Raw genomic sequence first — 19,347 nt, forward strand, 5'->3', positions numbered from 1 at the left:
AGGCTCAGTAACTACATGACATCAGGACATTGTGCTTTCATTCATTCAGACTAATTCCTGTATCTTCTGATTTTTTTTTTCTGCCCCAAGTGGCTGAACACCTCATTGCGCAGCACAGTGCAATAAAGATGCTGCATAGTCGGGTAAAGCTGATCCTCGAGTATGTGAAGGCGGTGGAAGCAGGTGAGAGGAGGAGGATGTACTAGATATGAAAAAAAAATGCATTTGCAGCTAATCTCATTTTCATATTTCTATGTTTTTCCCCATTGCGGTTATAGGTGAGGTTCCATTTAGTCATGAGATTCTGCGTGAGGCTAATGCACTGTGTCACCGCCTGCCTGTTCTTAGCACACTCAAGTTCAAAACCGATTTCTATGATGTGAGTTTATACATTGACTCACCCTGTCATATCTGCACATAACTATCACATTTATTTGAACAATGTGACACAAATTAACTGTCTATTTCTCTCTCAGCAATGCAACGATGTCGGGCTGATGGCATATCTTGGCACCATCACTAAAACCTGTAACAGTATGAACCAGTTCATCAACAAGTTCAATGTTCTCTACGACAGACAGGGAATCGGACGCCGCATGAGGGGGCTGTTTTTCTGATAAACGCACATGCACCAAAGAATCAGCCTACTGGTTAGAAAACACTGAGATTCAGAAATCTAAACACAGACACTCTCTTAGAGACATTTTCAGAGATGTCATGGTCAACTGTTCTGTTAAGACCGTTCCAACTGCCTGTCTGTGTTTAATGATGAACAGGTTTGAGTTTCATAAATGCAGCTTTCTGTTTACGTAAGCTAGTGACTCGATGCTTTTTGTTATTATTTGAGGATTCTGAAAATAAATGTGATTTTGAATTTATGGATGATGCTACATGCTGTAGGGTTTTTGTGTGTGTCCTTCAGCTGGTATGAGTGGGTTTCTCTGTGTGAGATGGATCTTGAGCCTAACAAAGTTTATATATTTCAGCTTCTACAATCATTCTTTTGTGGATGAATGCCCACTCATTTTGTAGGTACTTCATTTAATAGGAAAGTATGTACTCCATTAATAGGTAGTCTGTGGGGGGGGGGGGGGATTCATTAGGGTGTAACTGAGTAATGGGCAACCAACAGAATCAACAATCATGACATGCACAGTGCTAATTGGTTGTAATTGACTCATTTAATGAAAGAGGTGTGGCGTTCAATTAGTGAGTTCATTCTATGAAGAAACAGGTGTCAATTATGGTCCTTATTTAAAGAAGGAGGGCAGCAAATGTTGTACCTGCTGGTTTTAGCCCCTTGCTTAGTGAGTAAAATGGGTCGTACCAGAGGTTGTACCAAAGGAGAAGGGAAAACATAAAGAAGTGCAGAAAATAATTGGCTGCTCAGTTAAAATGATCTCAAATGCTTTAAAATGGCAAACCAAACCCGAAACACATGGTAGGAAAAGAAATACTACCATCCATGTAGATCATAGAATAACAAGAATGGCAAAGAAGCATCCAATGATCAACTCCAGGGAAATCAATGATCTTTAGTTACCTGTGAGTACTGCAACAATCAAGATGCCTATGTGAAGTCAAACTATTTGCAAGAAACCCTTGTAAAGTACCACTGCTGAAAAAAAAAAAAAGAGGTGTTGAAAATATTACAGTTTATCTCTCTGCCCTTCGGCTGCTTTCTTAGCCGTTGGAAGGTGATGTGGACCAGGGTTGTTGTTAATGAAAACTATCATGAAAATGTATTCAGTATATTAAATAAAAATGGAATAAATACAAAAACTAAATCTAAACTATAATATTCACTACATTATAGTTACACTACACTATTATAGAATACACAATGAATGCAAACAAAACTGAATTGCATAGAAACATTTGCTTTGTATTGTAAGATTTTTGATAGCTTTATAGAAATGGAATCCTTATGTCAAAAATGTTATTTCCCAGGAGATGGCGATGTCACCAAGTATTCTATGGAGGGTATGCACTGACGTCACCTTTCCGTAGGGAGGCGCCCACTCAGGCCGACCAAGTGGCAAAACTTACAAAATGACTGAGCTTGTTAGGAGAAATGGCCAAACCTGCAATAAAGGAATTTGGTATTGTCATCAGTCCAAATTAACAGTGGGTTCATGGACATTGACATATGGCCAGGAATCAATTTTCCTGACATTTTATATGTAGGATACCTGATTTTGATTATGGTATCCAAGAAGTCTCATTGCGATGCAAGTTACCCATCGTGGTGTAAATTTTTAAAAAGTGCACTGCAAATACATGTGGCCTTTGGATATTTCAAGCCCTAGTGAGTCATTCCTTTTATATATATTGATATATATCTGAGAGAAAGAGGAAACCAGGCACATCAATAAAAAATGTGGTGAAAACACACTTTTTTTTGTGCTATATTAGACGCAGGTTGCCGTTTTGACCTCTTCTTGGCCACCGGATGTCATTATGATGCAATGATTCCAATGTTTCACAAGATGGAATCGTTTACTGAATCATTTCTTTAATTTGCTTTGATCTCTCAAAAGTTCCACTTATGCCATCACTATCTTAAAGCTTTAATATGTTAAAGCTTGGTCTGTGAAAGTGTGAAATTGTGTCTTTATGAGTGTCACATGACGTCCTTGTTAAATATACCCATCAAAGGTAAAGTATCTAGGTATTACTATCTCCAAAAAAAATCTCTTGGAATGGGATAATCTTCAATTTTCTCGTTGTTTAAAAAAAAATCAAAAATTATCTTTAATAAATGGCTTCAAAGAGGTTTGAGAGTGTTATGGAGGGTCATCTTAACAAAAGCTGAAGATGTCTCTTTATTAGATTATCCTGCTTTGTGTCTATGTTGAGGATTCTACTTGTAAAATATTAATGACTTATTTTTACATTTTGTTTTAGAAGAGTAAGCAACAAAGAGACATACTCATACTCACTACCATATGGTCTCACAGACGTGCTACACACTAGACATACTCATATATATATATAAACATTTCCTTATGCACCCCTGTTTCTTTCCTCAGTTTGGACAGAGCACTAACAAAACCATTTCAATGCGAGTTATATCGTGTATGACGATGTACGTGACAAATAAACCAAACTTGAAACTTGAAATGTCAAGGTCTTAGGCACTAGCCATTGTTCTGGTCAGAGACCATACTCCAGAAGATGCAGAAATAGAACTGGCAATACTGTTAAAGGTGTTGTGTCAGAGAAGCTTCTAACTTAAAAAAAAAAAAAACATGTTGAACATCTTGCCTATCAATACACCAAACAGAACAACAAAAAGGGATCTGAATCAAAGAACCAGACCAGGTTCTACTGGGTTTCTTAAAAAAGAAACTCAGACCTTGGAATGGGCCAAGGTCAACAGCTGACCACTGACCACTGTGCAGTTCTTCTCAGCAAGAACTGCACAGTTAAATGAGCAACTTATAAGGCAGTGGTCAAGCAGCACAAAAACCTGCTATTTGAAATGGGGATCAGCAGTGCACCATCAAATTTGTAACTGTAATGAATCCAGTCTGCAGGACCATTTCTGCCCTCCAGAAGTGTTTGGTGAAGTTGGTATGCCATGCATCGAAATACCTTTTGGAGATAAAGATGAATAAAACCATTTTGGCAGCATTTACTGTAGCTGGTAGATATAGCCAAACACTTGGAGTTATAGCCAAACACGTTATATTTTAAAGGAAAAAGGGTGCAAGGTGAATGGCTATGCCGTTGCCCAGAAAATGTTGCTGTGAGGGTATTGGATAATGGGTACTGATCTCTTTCTCGAATGAGCTCACATGCTTATTAAGTCCCTCCACAAGGCAGCTGTCTACTTCTAGATGGATACAGCAGCCACACCTACAATATGCCATTCCTGAATCTCATAAAGAATTATGTGCATATCTAATACCTACCTCCACCAATCACTCATGCCATGCAACCAGCTTATAAAGCTCCTTTCAAGAACCCGAAGTAGTGTTGGCATGAGGAGGGGATGACATGGGTATGACGTGCTGCTGGCCAGAAGCCATCCAAGGCCGGGTTCTTCTCAGTTTTTTGTCCCGCATGGGAAATATCGGACAAAGTAAAAAAATGCACAGTCAGGTTTCAAGGCAACAGAGATATTCCCAGTAAGCAAAGAGGCAATTGTCAATTCAGCGTAAAAAAGGTCAGGAATAAAAGTCATTATCCCTCAAGCTTGACAATAAAGAGACCCCTGTCACCTTCTTCATCCACCCTGCCACACCCAAGCAGTGATTCTTCTACATCTATGTTGCCACCCTCAAACTTTGATGTGTCTGTATCTAGCAGCACACATGCCCTTGCATACAGCAGTGGATCTGTGGAGAAAAAAACACATGGCAAACATCTGTAAGGTAATTATGTGTATGAAGAGCTCAGTGATCCAAAGGCCGCAGAAGACTGGATGCACTCTGAAGAGTGCTGTCAATGGCATAGTGAGAGCTGTGGGAAGTCTGAAGAAGTATCTGTATAGATGATGAATTTCACTGTGAAGACTACATTTTCAAATGAAAACGTACACACAAACATTCATGAGTTGGAATGACTTCATTGTTTAAAAGCTCTTTTAGACTCATACTTTGTTTTGAGAGATTTAGTTGCCTGCTATGTAAAGCGAATTGTACATCTATACTTGAAGTTGTAGCCTACATAAATACAATTAATATTTTTATTATTAATAATTACTATTGCATTTTACCCAAAAGGTTCACATCGTTAATACATTTTCATATGAAATATGAAAACTTGAAATATGCAAAATTTTCCTCTGGTCTAATGGAAAGTGGGTAAAGAGTGTGTGTGTTCCTGGTTTCCTGAGGTATTGTAGCAAAAAATAAACAGTCTCTCTCCAGCCACCGGACTTTTGATGGCAACACCATGTCTTCAATGGTACAGACTGAAATAATCACATCTGTATTAAATCATGACCAAGGGACTGTTGTCACCTTTCAGTTAGCGTGTGTGAGTTGTTGCACAGACCCTCCTGCAGACTCGAAGCCATCTTGCCATCTTTATTCACCCTAAACAACTCTATATAAATACCATCAGCAGCAGCCAAGATTTTATCAGAACTATACTCATATGCTAACTCCTTCCATTCAGCTTCCTCCTTCTGTAGATGAAGCTCTGCCTCCTCCAAAGCCTTTACGTAGAGAGAAAACAAAATGTAGTTCTGTTGGTAAATAGGTTATGAAGACTAGGCAGGTTTACACCTAGAGTCTTATCTACAGACCTGATGATGCATTATAATTTATGGAGGTCATGTTTTGTGGCAGAACCGTAGACTGTTGCAGAGGTAATGATGAGTGAACACTGTGTAGATCTTCTCCAGACTGTTAGGGGGGTAATGATGATTGAACACTGTGTAGAAAATGTTCACAGTAAAGTCAATATTGTAGTTCCCATAAACTTGAAGAACTCCACAGCAGCTACTGCTTTGTCTAGGATGGTGGTGGGGTATAGGTGAGGAGCTACAGTCCACCATCATCATCACTGTTTTTGGTGTTTTCAAGTACAGGACCAGCCATTACGCAGAATCGTCACTGTCTTCAATTAGCCCAAGTGCATTTCTAAAGTCTGTAGAGAATAGAGCAGTGAGGAGAGGCCACAATCACTGGAGCAAGTTTTTTCAACTCTTTGTGTAGCCAGTAAGAACTTTCCCTGTCTCGTCTGCTGTGTCCTACCTGTGAGGAAATTGGTAATCCCTGGCAGGGGGATGCAGGGACACTAAGATTGTCTGTAGATCAATCAGTCCTATCTGTGGAGGGGAAAACAAGGGAGATATAAAGCACTTTCTGGACCAGATTTTCTGAGCCAGATTTCAGTGAAACAAAGTGTAGCAAAGTGCAGGAGAAAAGTCATCATTTGTCCTGATGAGGTTTAGCATCTCATCCGTTTTATTGCACAGTGAGTATGCTGCAGATACTCCATGTGTCTGCTCCTCAGCTTGTGTGTATTTGCGCGTGTGTGTGTGTGTGTGTGTGTGTGTGTGTGTGTGTGTGTGTGTGTTCTCAAGCGTTCCTGAACTCACCAGGCTCTGTGCGTGTATGGTGTTTGTGAGCTCCTGTTCTGCAGGTGTGTGTCGGAGGTGCTGTAGCAGCAGGGACTGGAGCTCCAACAGGGCTGTGTTTCCAGAACTCTGCTTCTCCTCTCTCCTCTCTCCTACTGCAGAGCAACCACAGCCTCTGCCACACCCTGCTCACACTCATACACCTTCTGCTCCTGAGCCTCACAGTCATACACCTGGCAGAGAGAAGATGAATCACCTTTTATTCATTTTTGATGAGATTTCGGCAATACTGTAACTAGATGGACCGCTCAATAAAACCTACAAACTGACAAAGGCAGAATGGCAGAGAAACATAAAAAAATATAGAGTGGAAAAAAGACTGAAGAAAGAGAAATGGATCATTTGTTAAGGTCCTCCGACTCATACCTGTATATCCACACTGCATGAGAATTTGTGCAGCTGTGCAGAAGGCATGGTTGCAGTAGTGGCATGGTAGTATCATGGTTGTAGAGGTGACATGGTTGTGCTAATGACATGGTACTGGTTGTGACATGGTACTGGTTGTGGTATAGTAATGACATGGTTGTAGTCGTGGCATGGTTGTATGTGTTACACAGATGTAATAGATAGAGAAGTGTTTGTACACATTACACTGGTTAGAGAGTGGTCCACCACACAAAAATATACAACCAGCGATCCTAAGGCATTTCTATGGCAGTTTGTAAAACATTTCTGGTTTGAATCTCTTCCCTCCTTCGTTCTCATCACCTCCTCCACAGATGTGTTCCTCCCTCTCTCCTGCTGATGGAAGTAAATCCTCTCCTCCACACTTCTGATGAAGCTCTGCAGGTCTGTTTCACTGGCAGAGTTCAGAACTCTCCAAAGTTCAGCTCATTCTGCAGAGACAATGACAATGAGACACACTGAGAGAAGAGCATGGTGCGTGTGTGTGTGCGCGTGTGTGTGTTTTCATGTTTGTTCTAATGTTATCCACAGGAGAACAAGAAACATCAATCGCATTTTATCACAGCTGAGTATCTGAAGGGGGCACAGAAAAGATAAGAGGACTCTCACCTTTGACTCTTTAAGGGTCAGAGACGTGTTTCCAGGGTCTGCATCAGGACTGCTGTTGGTTTTGGGGTCAGAGCAACACTGACTGTGTTGAATGATGGGACTGGTAAGCGAGGTGTACAGTCTTGCCTGTGAAAAAGCGTGCGGCAGAACAACGATCCAGACAACACACGTGTTTCACACACTCCAGCTTCACATAAAGGAGGTCTCTTTCCGACATTGCAGGCTGAGATGCACACACACTTCTACAGGAGAGAAAAGAATGTCAAGTGCAGCACACATGTAGGTATGGCTTTTTTACACACCCAGGATGTGGTGAGTGTTAGTGCAGCAGCTGACCTGCAGATTCCACCTAGGCCTTCCCCTGCACATGCAGCCTCTCCTTGGCTTCTGCCAGAACTTCAGCCCCCACCTCCCTGTGGAGGAGCCGATGTGGCACACCCTATGCTTGCAGGGCCTGGGCCACAGCATGTGCCACTGTCTTCACCTCTGCTACTGCCACCTGCAGGACAAACAGCAGCATCTACAGGGCATGGGAACAAAATGGGACAGGTTTATCAGTGTAGTAACACTGAATGTGCATATGTGTGCAGTGATTGATCTTGTGTATGTATAATAAGTGCCTGTGTGCTTACCTTGCAAATCTCTATTGCTGCCTCTTGGTCCAGGAGTGTGATGAGTTCTGAGAGCTGCATGCTGTGGGCAGAGAGGAGCATCTGCCACCGAAGAAGATACTGGTCCACCTGCTTCCACCTAACACACGCCAGCTCCTGCTGCTCACGCTTCTGCTCACACAGCTACACACACACACACACACATGAACACAAAATGAAGACAAAAAATATTGTAATGTGTAAAACCACAGCTCTTAATGAGAAGTGCTCACCGTCTCTAATATGGATGCCTGTCTATTTTTGATGATGTCACAGTGCATGGCACTACGCTCCCTGTTTAATGTGTCACCTAAAGATTGTTTCACCTGAAGCAGCTCCAGATGAGCGGGCTCCAACTGCTCTGAACACTATTCATTAGAAAGACCATCCTCCTTACACACACATACACACAGTTTTAGCTTCATAAATGCACACTACAACATTACAGCTATGTTCCAATAAAGCATAACAGTCAATAATGCAACAAGACAGTGTACTAAAAGGTTCTGTTGAAAGTTCTTGATTGTAGACCAACATTTCCCTCAGAGTCAGACAGGATCCAATACTGGAGTTCATTAGTTAATAACATACTTAGCAGGAATATAAAACAAACAAATAAAAGGAACAATTATATCAACTTATATATGTGTGTGTGTGTGTGTGTGTGTGTGTGTGTGTGTGTGTGTGTGTGTGTGTGTGTGTGTGTGTGTGTGTGTGTGTGTGTGTGAGCACTTAAGTCATATACACAAATAAAATCTATCCTTTGCATTTTACCAGTCTTCCAGGAGTCTTTGCCAGTCATGTGACTCAAAACTTTGGACACAGTGGGAGCACAGTGCAGTGCAAAGGGAACAACTTTGAAAGATTCGACTCTTTCTCCGATAGGAAGCTAACCATGTGCTTGTTCAGTCTCTTGTCATCTCAATGCTTGATTACTATGACTCACTACTTGTTGGACTTCTTATGTGGGTTATCAGACCTCTACAATTGATCCAGAATACAGCTGCACTTCTGAGCATCACTCGTCCGAAATTCACACGTCACTCCTCTACTGTGTTCCCTTCACTGGCTTCCAGTAGCTACTCCCACCAGATTTAAAACTCTAATGCTCACCTCCAAAGTCACAAATGGAACAACTCCTCCCTACATGATGACAGTGGTCCAATCCTGATCCGTACCTCAAGTACTGAGAAACTCAAGTACAGTTTGGTTGAAACACCATGCTTCAAGTCTCATGGAAGACAAGCATCAAGACTATTCTCTGTCCTTGCTCTCAGATGGTGGAATGAACTTCCACTAGCTATCCAGACAGCAAAGTCTCTCACTGAGACTGAAGGCTTATTTATTTGTGCCTTTAAATGACCACTCATGCACTTATGGAAATACTGCACTGCTACTGATTAATTGAATGCTCCTAGCACTTATTATTGGTATTGCACTTATTGCACATTTTGTAATTCTGTCTAGGTATCTTGGACTCTAACCTGTTGTACTGGCTAGTAATTTTGACCAAACTTTGTATCTTAAGTCACTCTGGATAAGAGTATAAGATTGTCTACTATATGCCACAAATGTATAGTATATACTGCGGTCAGTGTGTTCTGCCCAAGAGTCAAGCATATGACGAGTTGGGAATGAGGATAGGTTTCACACACTCACTCACACACACACACACACACACACACACACACACACACACACACACACACAAACTTCAGTCCTCCATTACAGTGTGCTGCTCTCAAACACCATTTCCTGAATACAATGTGTGCATCTTCATAATCTAGTGAATCTTGTTATGGAGTGTGTGATCTTGTGCATATCTTGTGCAGTATCCGTGTGTGCAGTGTTTTTCAGTGTGTGTGTGATCTGTGATTTCTTGTGGTGTAGCTGCCCTGCAGTGATACAGGATGCCTGGTAGGGGGTCGAGAGAAATAAAAGGTCAGTGGAAAAAGTTCGACGATTAACAGACAACATCTGCTGTTTAACAGCTTTCAACTGCAACAGCAGCAGAACAAACAATAATGAACATCCAACCTGCTGAGTTAATCACAAACACACACTGTAAAAGAGAAGCAACATGACACCTAGGTAATAAAACATCAAAACTAGTTTATTTTTTTTATTGTTTTTAACATAATTGTAATATTTATTTTATATCAAATTATCACGGAGTACTTTCTCTCAAATCTTTGTATTGTAACACAAGCTAGAAAAAAAATGCTGCCTACAGAGGGTTGTTCATAAGCAAAGGCAATTGAGTCTGAAATGTTTTAACTCTAGACTTGTCACAAAATTAAGGCATCTTGTCAGGCTTCAAAACTCATGACGCTCATGGTTTTAGCCCTGAGTTATCTAATTGTCCTGTTTCCAGTGTTGCGCAACCATGCAACTGTATTACAGCAAAAACAAAAAGACAAAGTAAGAAAACATAAACAGCAGGGGCAGTTTTAATTATTGCTTCTGCTGCTCATGTAGGCAGAAGAAGCCTCTGGGATATGTGTGTGTGTGCATAAGAATGAGATCTGATTTCTGGATTTGTATTCCTCACCATAGAACACTGCTTACCTTTTATTTGTTTGGATTGGTGTAAACAATGGTCTACTTAGGTGCAGAAGAATCAGTATTTGGGGGGGGGTAGGCATAGCGGATGGGGTCATACAGCTCAGACTGAAAGTTGGGATAATAAGGGTACTGGTAAGCATAGTACGGGTATGGGTGTTTGTTAGCCACAGTGATAGATGGGGCCGGAGTCTGCTCCTCCTCTTCCTCCTCAGGCTCAGGTTTTGGGGGAGGTGGCGGTGCTTTTCTCTTAATGGGACGTGGTGGATGGTCAATGAGGCAGTCAGGGTCCCAGTAGGGGTCACAGTCGTACTCCATAGCTTTATATACTATGGGTGCAGGAGGTGGAGGGGCAGATTTCTTGGGTGTGGGAGAATTTGGGGGATCTTCCAGCTTGCAGGTGGGATGGTAGCGAGGATCGCAAAGCACAGGTACTGATCCTGTGGGCAGGTAGACAATGTGTGGCTTACAGAGAGGGTCCTTTGCATTGCACAGGTAAATCACATCTGCTCGGGAAAGAGGTCGAACATCAGGACCTTTAACTGGGGCTGAGGCAGGGGCAGGAACTTTCTCTGTGGCAGAGGATGGGGGCGTTTTGCAGTCTTTGTCTTTGGCTGGATCACATTTAGGAAGTGGTGTCAGGACGGGCATCCCAAGTTTGTTCTGGTAGTATGAGGCATTTGGACCGTAAACATGTTCCAAGTGCCGCATTTGCTGGTAGAGCGTCCTGATCCGGTCGATCTCATAGAGCTGGAAAGCGAAGGGAAAAGGGGGGCGATAATCATTTAGGGGACAGAAATATCAAAATTCAACATGACAACATCGAATATGTGTACAATTTTAAAGGCATATATTAGGTATCTGCACTCTAACCCCACCCCTTACATTTACATTTACAAAATGCCCTTTGTCATTTACTCATAGAATAGATCCTAGCCAGTAGAATAAGTTAGGGTCCAATATACCAATGAACTGGAATACTGTAGAAATGCATTGATCATTGCTGATGCATAGAAGTACAAAATACATAAGCGCTATCTTAGACAATGATAAGTGCAGTAAACAATAAGTAGTACTCTTTGCTATTCCTTTTCGTGTGTTTTTTGTTCTCGCTCACCCCTTCCGTGTGACCGATGCTGCTGTAATAGCGATAGTATGCCTGAAAGTCTGGCGGCTGACGGTGCCAGCGCGGGTCTAAACTGCGACGCGGTCGGAGGCTTGAGAGAAAATCGTTTGCCTTTTCTGGGGCTATTCTCACTGGAGTAAGTTCTGACACACACGCGGGTAAAGAAAGATGAGAAAGAAAAAAACAAACACAAACACACAAAGTGACAGCAATGATTCGCTGAGAGGAAAAAAATCAGCCCTAAATGTAAATGTTAAATATTTTTATCAAGTAGATATATTCCTTAAACAGATTTCTTGATTTACCTTTTTGTTTTATCCCAATCAGTAACGACTTTGCATCCAACCATCCTTAAAACAAATACATTGATGAAATCTAAGAATGTTTATTACACACAAAAAAATGTCAAACATTTTTGGACTCTTTAAAATATTAAGTTATATCCAAATCGACTCACGAGGCAGCAGCGCACACCAACACAACATACATAGGAGTCTTACGACCATTATGACTGTGGACACAAAGTAAACTAAAATTAAAATCGTGGAAATAAAAAATCCATATGTTAACAGTAGTTTGACAGCTTATTCTGGACCAAGGCAAGTAAGCGAAGTACAGTATTTCTGGTTTTAATTGAACAAGAAAGTTCTTAAAACTAAAACACACAAGTATATATGACAGTAATCTATAGACTATGTTACTTTGATTTTTTGATCGTTATTAAATCACTTGCTATAGTTCCAACAACGTGTTTAGAAATTAATGTAAAAAAATTCTGTAATGTTTTAAAATGTATGCAAAATGACGTAGTCTTGCTTTACCTTATGCAGGACGACGCTCTGAACTGGCAGATACTAAGTAGATACTATGAGACCATGTAGAGGTGTGATATATATACAGACTTTTATGTTAATATTGTAGGAGCAGGCAAGTTATTGGTTAGCTAGTCCTACAGCGGCCGCCTCCTTCTCCTCTCTGGCACCAGTTAGGCCGCGAATAGTATAAAGGACTTAAACTTTAAAAGAAAACTGAGCTCACCTACTGTGCAGCAACGACACTGCATTTTCTGAAAAGCAACAGTAAAACTGCAGCAAGATGGAACTGTTATAAGGAATATCCTCCAGGGCACAACGGCATCAGATCAACAACGTTTAGATCCAACAAAGAAAATATACATTCTTTAATTCATATTACGTACAATACGTACAATAACATATTTTCGAAAAGCGCTGTTGCATGGAAGAAAGAAATGTTTTACCAGTTCACCATTATAAATACTGTCATTGTGTAAATTATTGGTGCATTGCCGCGCTCAGATAGACGCCGTCTGCTCATTCGAACTGTCGACTGTAAAACTGACAAAATATGTTCTACAAAACCCCATAAAACGCAGAAAATTAAACGTTTGACAATACCAGGTGTTTCATAAGACGTTATAATAAAGAGTTTGCCGACGCTTCACATTCCAGATATTTTAAGAGCCACCTAATGGTTAACTGCCTCCTTGCTGGGAGTTGCGAGGATTTCATGGTTCACTTGTCTGCTCTTGTGTTGGTTAAAAACGTACTGCTTACATTCCTAAATAATAATACACTTCGATCCGTTTTAAAAAGTCCTATAGCAAAACAGTCACGTTACAGACAAATCTAGAAGAAACTGCTTTTGATAACTTCACTAACTTCTCTTTTTTGTTCGAGATCAAAGTTACTCCAAGATTCTTTTTATATGATGTAATGGAACCCAAGTTTCATACATAAATTTTAGCAAGAGTACCTGCCCCTTGATGCTTTCAGTCCTCTTTTTAATTTTAAAGTAAAATTTAAAAATCAGACACAGGCAGTGAACTTGCATTGAAATTAAAAGTATGGGGATAGTGAGAGTTTCGTATTTAAAACATTTGAATGGGGCGGAGTTTCAATGGCTTGCATGTTGACTTGCATTTTTCTATATAGTGTTAACTGCAAAAATAATAGAGTAGAGCAGTGGGCTGTGCACTCTAAGAGAGCTGGCTACATAGATCTGCACCTACATATATGTCCATCTACATAGATCGCCATATTCAGTTGTTTGCTAGTTTGGAAGCGTTTAGGTGTAAAACGCATTCCATTCTGATGCTTTTAGAGAATATTACATTTTGCATCCATATTTAACTCAAAGCCCAATTGTCTTTAATAATTCACTTTGTAGCTACTTGCAGTTGATTAATACATTTATAAATTCATTTTGTAGTTGGTACAAAGATACCGCAAAAAGAAAGTGGACAAAACGAAAAACTAAAGAAACTGCAAGATAAAGGCAATGCAAACCTTACAGGTTAGATTAAAAAGAGCAGTAATTGATCCGCTGCGCTGGCCTCACTGCCCACTTTACTAATTGCATCCTGTGGCTCAGAATTGTCAGCTGAGGTGTTACCTAACAGGAGGAGTAACAGTAAGGTAACAGGGGTGGCCTCTGAGTTCCCTGAGCAACAATAACCTTGGGACAAACACTCCCAGCCTTTAGTAGTAGTGGTGGTGGCAGGGCTATCTGACAGATGCTGCTCGCTGGGGAATACCGGAGGTTCCATCATGCATGGAAGATATGAACAATCGCTACTTGGTCAGGGCACTGATGGGAAGAAGCTAGGCACCAGAAGATGCAGTCTTGTGGAATACACCGGGAGTCAGTTGCCAGGTGGCACAGGAAAACGCTTCCTCCACTTGTTGTGTTTGCCAGAATGGTAACACCATGCACGTATTTTCATATTCAGCACAGTGACATAGACACAGGACAAATGAGAGAAAGAGAAACATTGAGATCAGTTTTGGCCTCGCGTTATGTAAATATTACAGTAAAATCAGTTAACATGAATGTGGTCTCTGTCTAATACACGGATGGACTGGCCGTCTCGTTGGGCCGCTGAGAGAGATAAAATACATTTAAATCTTCTAATATTTAAGCGTATATTGACCAACAGTATACTTAGTGCATATCTATCAACCAATCACAAAAATACCGCCTTCCCAGGACAAGCCGTAATCACAACAACCGTAAAAACCTTAGTTTCGTAATGAGTGCAAAATGAAGCCTCGAAAAAAATAGGCTGAAAATGCGCGTGATACAAAATAAGACCCTTCAGCAAGAAGCAGAGAATTGCATGGAACTGCACAACTTGTTTGGGTGTAGAAGGACCAGAATGTCCGAAGTACAAAAAAATGTACGTTCAGAGTTGGGAACGTTTATATCCTTAGCTGGCTTAGTAAGTTAGCCAGTTCGTTAAATCTGCCGATTGAGTAAACAATCGGCCCCGTCTCAAATGAGCTTATTCTCTACTTAGAGCACTAGTTAAAAATTACAAACATTTCAATTAACAGACTATTTTGATGGGATTAGTTTCACGTGGGAAAGTGAGGTAATATAATTATTAAAAACGTATCTCAGTTATTTTAGTCCGACCGACTGTGAGCTCTCGGATCAGTGAATATTCTGTAAAATTAGCCATAAAAAGAAGATCAGGTTATATTAGTCCTGCGCGGATCGACGTGTGTGTAAATACTCTGTGGAATATCCTGTGGAAAAAGTTTTTCGCTGTTTTTCCCGGGTTTGGAGGCGCTCGAGCAAACATTTTATTTTGTCGTGCAGATACCTCTGGTCGTTCACGTCTGTGGCAAGCCAGGTGTTGTACGATGTACAACACTCAAATCGACGAGCAAGACAATTCTGGCAGCTTGAGTTAATTAATTGTGTAGCATTTTATGAACATGTTATGAACATGAAGCTTGCTAATTTCAAGTTTCAATTTTGATTTATTTGTCACATACACAGTCATACACAGTACAACTCGCAGTGAAATGGTTGAGAGTGCTCTGTCCAAACTGAGAAAAAAGAAAACAGGGGTGCATAGAGAAATATATATTCTATATATGTACAAAAATATATTAACAATGTATGTACAATATATGTATATTATGTTTATATACACAATGTATAATGTATATGGTTGTGTATGTATATGTACACAATGTACAGAATCTACAGATCTATTTGTAAAATGGCATATTTACAGTTTTTACATGGTGGAATTTAAAATTCAAAATACAATGTAATTATTACTATAAGTGGGTTATCTACTTTTGTTTTTGGAGGTGGCAGCGCATAAATCGAGTAGCCAGTCCCATCAGTCATTTATGCGGAGTTTTCTTATCCCGTAGGAATCGGTCATACATCTTACAGACGTCCTGTCGTACAATTGCATTACAACACCTCCCCATGTAAACCGATCCCGTCCAAATAGGGCTATTGAATGTTAACTAAGGAGTTATCTTAAATATTCCTCAATATGAATGCCTTTAGATCAGACATATTATGCACTATTTCGGTGGAGGTTGTGCCATTTCATTTCATGCCCTACATAGGGCGGAGACTGTGCCGTTAGGTTCCTCTTCTCCGAAAAAGTAAACTCTAATACGTAGTTAATTGTGTTCTAGAATGGAGTCGTTGTGGCACGCGAAACAGAAGTGGCAGTAGAAATATATGAATAGGACCCCCATGAGAACTGAATTGGAAAATTGAATAGCAAAATCGAGAAAAGGTGCCACCCATTAGCACCTACCCCAAATGCTACATGTTTAATGAATGTGTAATGAAAAGGTCGCTTTTGATTTGCTTTATAAGTAACGTTACATTAGCATTTGTTCATCAATCATCAGCGTTCGTCTGTCAGTTTCATTTCAGACGATTTTAACATTCTTCTGACAGAGACATTATGTCTCACACTGCGCGAAACAAACTGGTTGAGATTTTAGCAAAGCATTCCAGAGCGTTAGTCAACAGTGTCGCCCAAACATTTAAATCTATCATACTCAAATTATGTCAGGTTTCAGAGCTATTGTGCAGCAGCAGAACCTTCCCCAGGTGCTAGTGCACATTTATCTCAAATTTGGAGACATAATGGCACGGTTGAATAGGATAGAATGAACTATTGATTATTTGGGGGGGGGGTGCGGCTAAAGAGCATTTAAGGGAGGGGACTATAACCCTCCTAAAACAAGCCTAACGTCGCCTATGGTGAATACTTTGGGGGAAAAAATTAATAGAAGGCAATATATTAATTTTTCAGATTGAAAAATGGACATTAGAGGACAGATGACATTAGAAGACTGCGGACATTAGAGGACAGGTGACATTAGAAGACTGCGGACATTAGAGGACAGATGACATTAGAAGACTGTGGACATTACAGGATTGTTGTGTTCCTCATGACAGAGGCAATTCGAGCCTTTATCAAAGTATGCAAGAGACGAATGCAGCATTGTCTAGAATTACAAATAAGTCAAATCTGGTCTGTTGAAAGCCTTATCAGCATTTAATGAAATCACAGCCTCACGGAATGAGGATGATTTGTTTGTTACATTTAGCAAGCACCGCAACTTAGAAAATAACTGCTGACCCTTAACGAAACCAGTTTGATCACTGGATATTATACTTGACTCAATTCAAGTTCAGCAATAAATTGGTCAAAAATGTAACATTGACATTTAGGAGGGAAACATGTAGATAACTCTTTGGGTTTTTGTCCTTTAAAAAAAAAAAAAAAAAAAAAAAAAAAAAAAAAAAAAAAAAAAAAAGGAACCTGAGGTTTGGTGACCTGATATATAGGAATTTGTGAAACATCCGTTACATCTGTTGATGTTGCTTGACATTTGAGTTGACTGGCAAGATGTATCATTTGCTTATAATATACTGTATTCTACTTTATAAGTCAAATTGCCTTTCTTTGAGCACGTAATTTCTTGTTGTAGAATATGACACTAAGAACTTAGGTGGAGGAAATGTTATTCCTCTTTGTTTGATGTGGTAGGGTGGACTCATGTCCTCTCTGGTGTGACCTTGCACCCATGTAGACTCTAGAAATACAGTGAGCCACGCTATTTCACGATTGTGATCTAGACTCAGGTAAAAAGTCGTCAGAAGGGACAGTTGTCTCCAAAAAGACAACTGTGCTCTAATCTGATTGGAGGAAATACCCATCGATCTAATATCACGCATCGGAATCAGGTCAATATTAACAAAAAAGCTGGATCGGATATCGATCAAGAACATTTTAAGGAAACGATCAGATATCATCACAAATCCAGCTTGAAAACAGCACAGCAACGCATGCGATAACAGCCAGGTTCATTTGGATAGGTCACATGAGAACAGCTGGGCTAGTTTGAGCACATCTTGAGTATAACTGCATCGTTATATTCTCACTAACGATTACAAACTATTATGTATAAATGCAAATATCCATTCACTCTCACACGTCATTTCCACTGCTATCATTTTAATTTTTACATTTATTTTTCTCTTTAGATTGTTACTGTGGTGTCCATCGTCAGACAGAGGAGCAGCACCCCCCCCCCCCCTTTGAGTCTTGGTTCCTCCCAGTTTCTTCATGCTCTAGGCTTTTTCCTTGCCCCTGCCAACCTTGGCTTGATCACTGAGGACTTGCACTTGGACATTTGTAAAGCTGCCTTGAGATATCTGTTGTAAAAAGTGCTATATAAATAAATTTTGAATTTGAATTACCCAGTGTGGGGAACAGACTTACCTGCCTTCTACTGAGAGCATTTAAAACAGACAAAATAGCGTTTTAAACACTGTTCACTGCCATATCTCCGACCAACGGTGAATCAAGTATTACTCCGTTCTTTTTAAAAAAAAAAAAAAAAAAAAAAAAAGACTTTTGCTGTTTGTCCGTGAAGTAGACAAACAGAACCGGAGCGGAAAAATATAACCAAAGTAATTAAGTACTCATCTTCTCTAAATAACGAAGTTAATTACTCCATGACGTTGGTATATTCAAACCGCATGAAAAATGTTTCAATAATTGGCGGAATTTTTAAGATAGACTTGATATTTAAAAAAAAATAAATTAATTAAAAAAATTGGGCTAGAAAAACTAGATATCTTGAAAACATTATCAGATTACATTTTTGTTTAAGGAGAGGTCGAGTGAAGAGAGCGACAGTGCTGGTAGTTTGTCTGCACACTTCGTGCCTGATGTACGTTTGGTGAGTAGCAGGTAGAACTGCAATTTACTTAACCTTAACTTCTTGTGAATTTCAAGTTGATGTGGAACTACAAGTACAGTAAGAAAAATTGCACGGTAAATTTCAGGAGTGTGTATGCCGAGGGTGAGTACAATAAATCTGATAACTAACCAGGTGATGGCCAATGAAGGAAATAATCACTTCACTATGCAGACACTGAGTATAAAGCAATGTAATGAAAAATGCTTTAGTCTTGTAAACAATTCCTCCAAAAACTAAACCACCTTTACACGGTGTTTGTAATGAAAAATATCAATCGGTACCCAAATCGTTCGACAAATGCAGAAAATCTTTCTGATCGGTACCAGACAAGCTGCAATCTCCAATAAAATCCTCAATTCCAACACAATGCTTTCAATGCCTGCACATTATTGAAAAATAACTTATTCAAAATCAATATTTACTCAAAAGATTGCTGGCTGAAATCAGTGTTTTCTCTGCCATTGCAAATTTAAGGCGGGCCACACAAGTGATTTAAAAAAATTGTGTGTGTAATGTACCATTGTTTGTTTCCTCTTCAAAACAAGGGCAAAACATCTAAATGTTAAACCTTCAAATTTTGGCCATATACCTTCTTCTACCATATTGAAATCATGAACTCATATTGATGAATGAGAAATAAGGTAGCAAGAAAATGAATTTTGATTGTACAGGAACGATTTACAGACCTGAACACTATATTGAAACTTATGTTCCAAATGAGTGTAAGAGATGTTTGATTATTAAATGGCGAAAACATTTGGTAAAACATTAAACACCAGATAGGCAAATTTAAGAGTTTGCTAATGCCACTATCTGGAAATCCCCACAACATACTGATTCAAG

The 19,347-nt window shown here is 39.9% G+C and overlaps 2 protein-coding genes across 2 annotated transcripts in view; one reads left to right on the forward strand and one right to left on the reverse strand.

The window, feature by feature from the left end:
- The window catches only part of cops6 (COP9 signalosome subunit 6), a 3,998-nt gene extending 3,120 nt beyond the window's left edge, over positions 1–878 (forward strand). Inside the window, exons 8-10 of the mRNA XM_027004630.3 lie at positions 91–183; positions 279–379; positions 477–878. Of these exons, the coding sequence (XP_026860431.1) occupies positions 91–183; positions 279–379; positions 477–617 (335 nt within the window). The 3' untranslated portion in view covers positions 618–878. The remainder of the gene's footprint in view (positions 1–90; positions 184–278; positions 380–476) is intronic.
- A 9,247-nt stretch (positions 879–10,125) lies between these two features.
- Positions 10,126–12,293, reverse strand: and4 (actinodin4). Its single transcript, XM_027004727.3, has 5 exons — positions 12,268–12,293; positions 11,904–11,957; positions 11,752–11,796; positions 11,438–11,589; positions 10,126–11,070 (listed from the first exon to the last, which is right to left on the reverse strand). The coding sequence occupies exons 2-5, from the start codon at positions 11,950–11,952 to the stop codon at positions 10,360–10,362; spliced, it is 957 nt and encodes a 318-aa protein (XP_026860528.2). The 5' UTR covers positions 11,953–11,957; positions 12,268–12,293; the 3' UTR covers positions 10,126–10,359.
- Between the last annotated feature and the right edge of the window lie 7,054 nt (positions 12,294–19,347).

This window comes from Electrophorus electricus, chromosome 3 (genome assembly GCF_041902795.1).
Source record: "Electrophorus electricus isolate QZ-2024a chromosome 3, ASM4190279v1, whole genome shotgun sequence".
Taxonomy (NCBI): Eukaryota; Metazoa; Chordata; class Actinopteri; order Gymnotiformes; family Gymnotidae; genus Electrophorus; species Electrophorus electricus.

What these genes read in the sequence shown, in the direction of transcription:
- and4 (XM_027004727.3), bottom strand. Translation starts at nt 11,952, where the DNA reads ATGGTCGTAAGACTCCTATGTATGTTGTGTTGGTGTGCGCTGCTGCCT. An exon ending in TTGGTGTGCGCTGCTGCCTC is followed by an intron (nt 11,797 to 11,903) that starts GTGAGTCGATTT and finishes ATTTGTTTTAAG; the next exon opens with GATGGTTGGATGCAAAGTCG. An exon ending in GATTGGGATAAAACAAAAAG is followed by an intron (nt 11,590 to 11,751) that starts GTAAATCAAGAA and finishes CGTGTGTGTCAG; the next exon opens with AACTTACTCCAGTGAGAATA.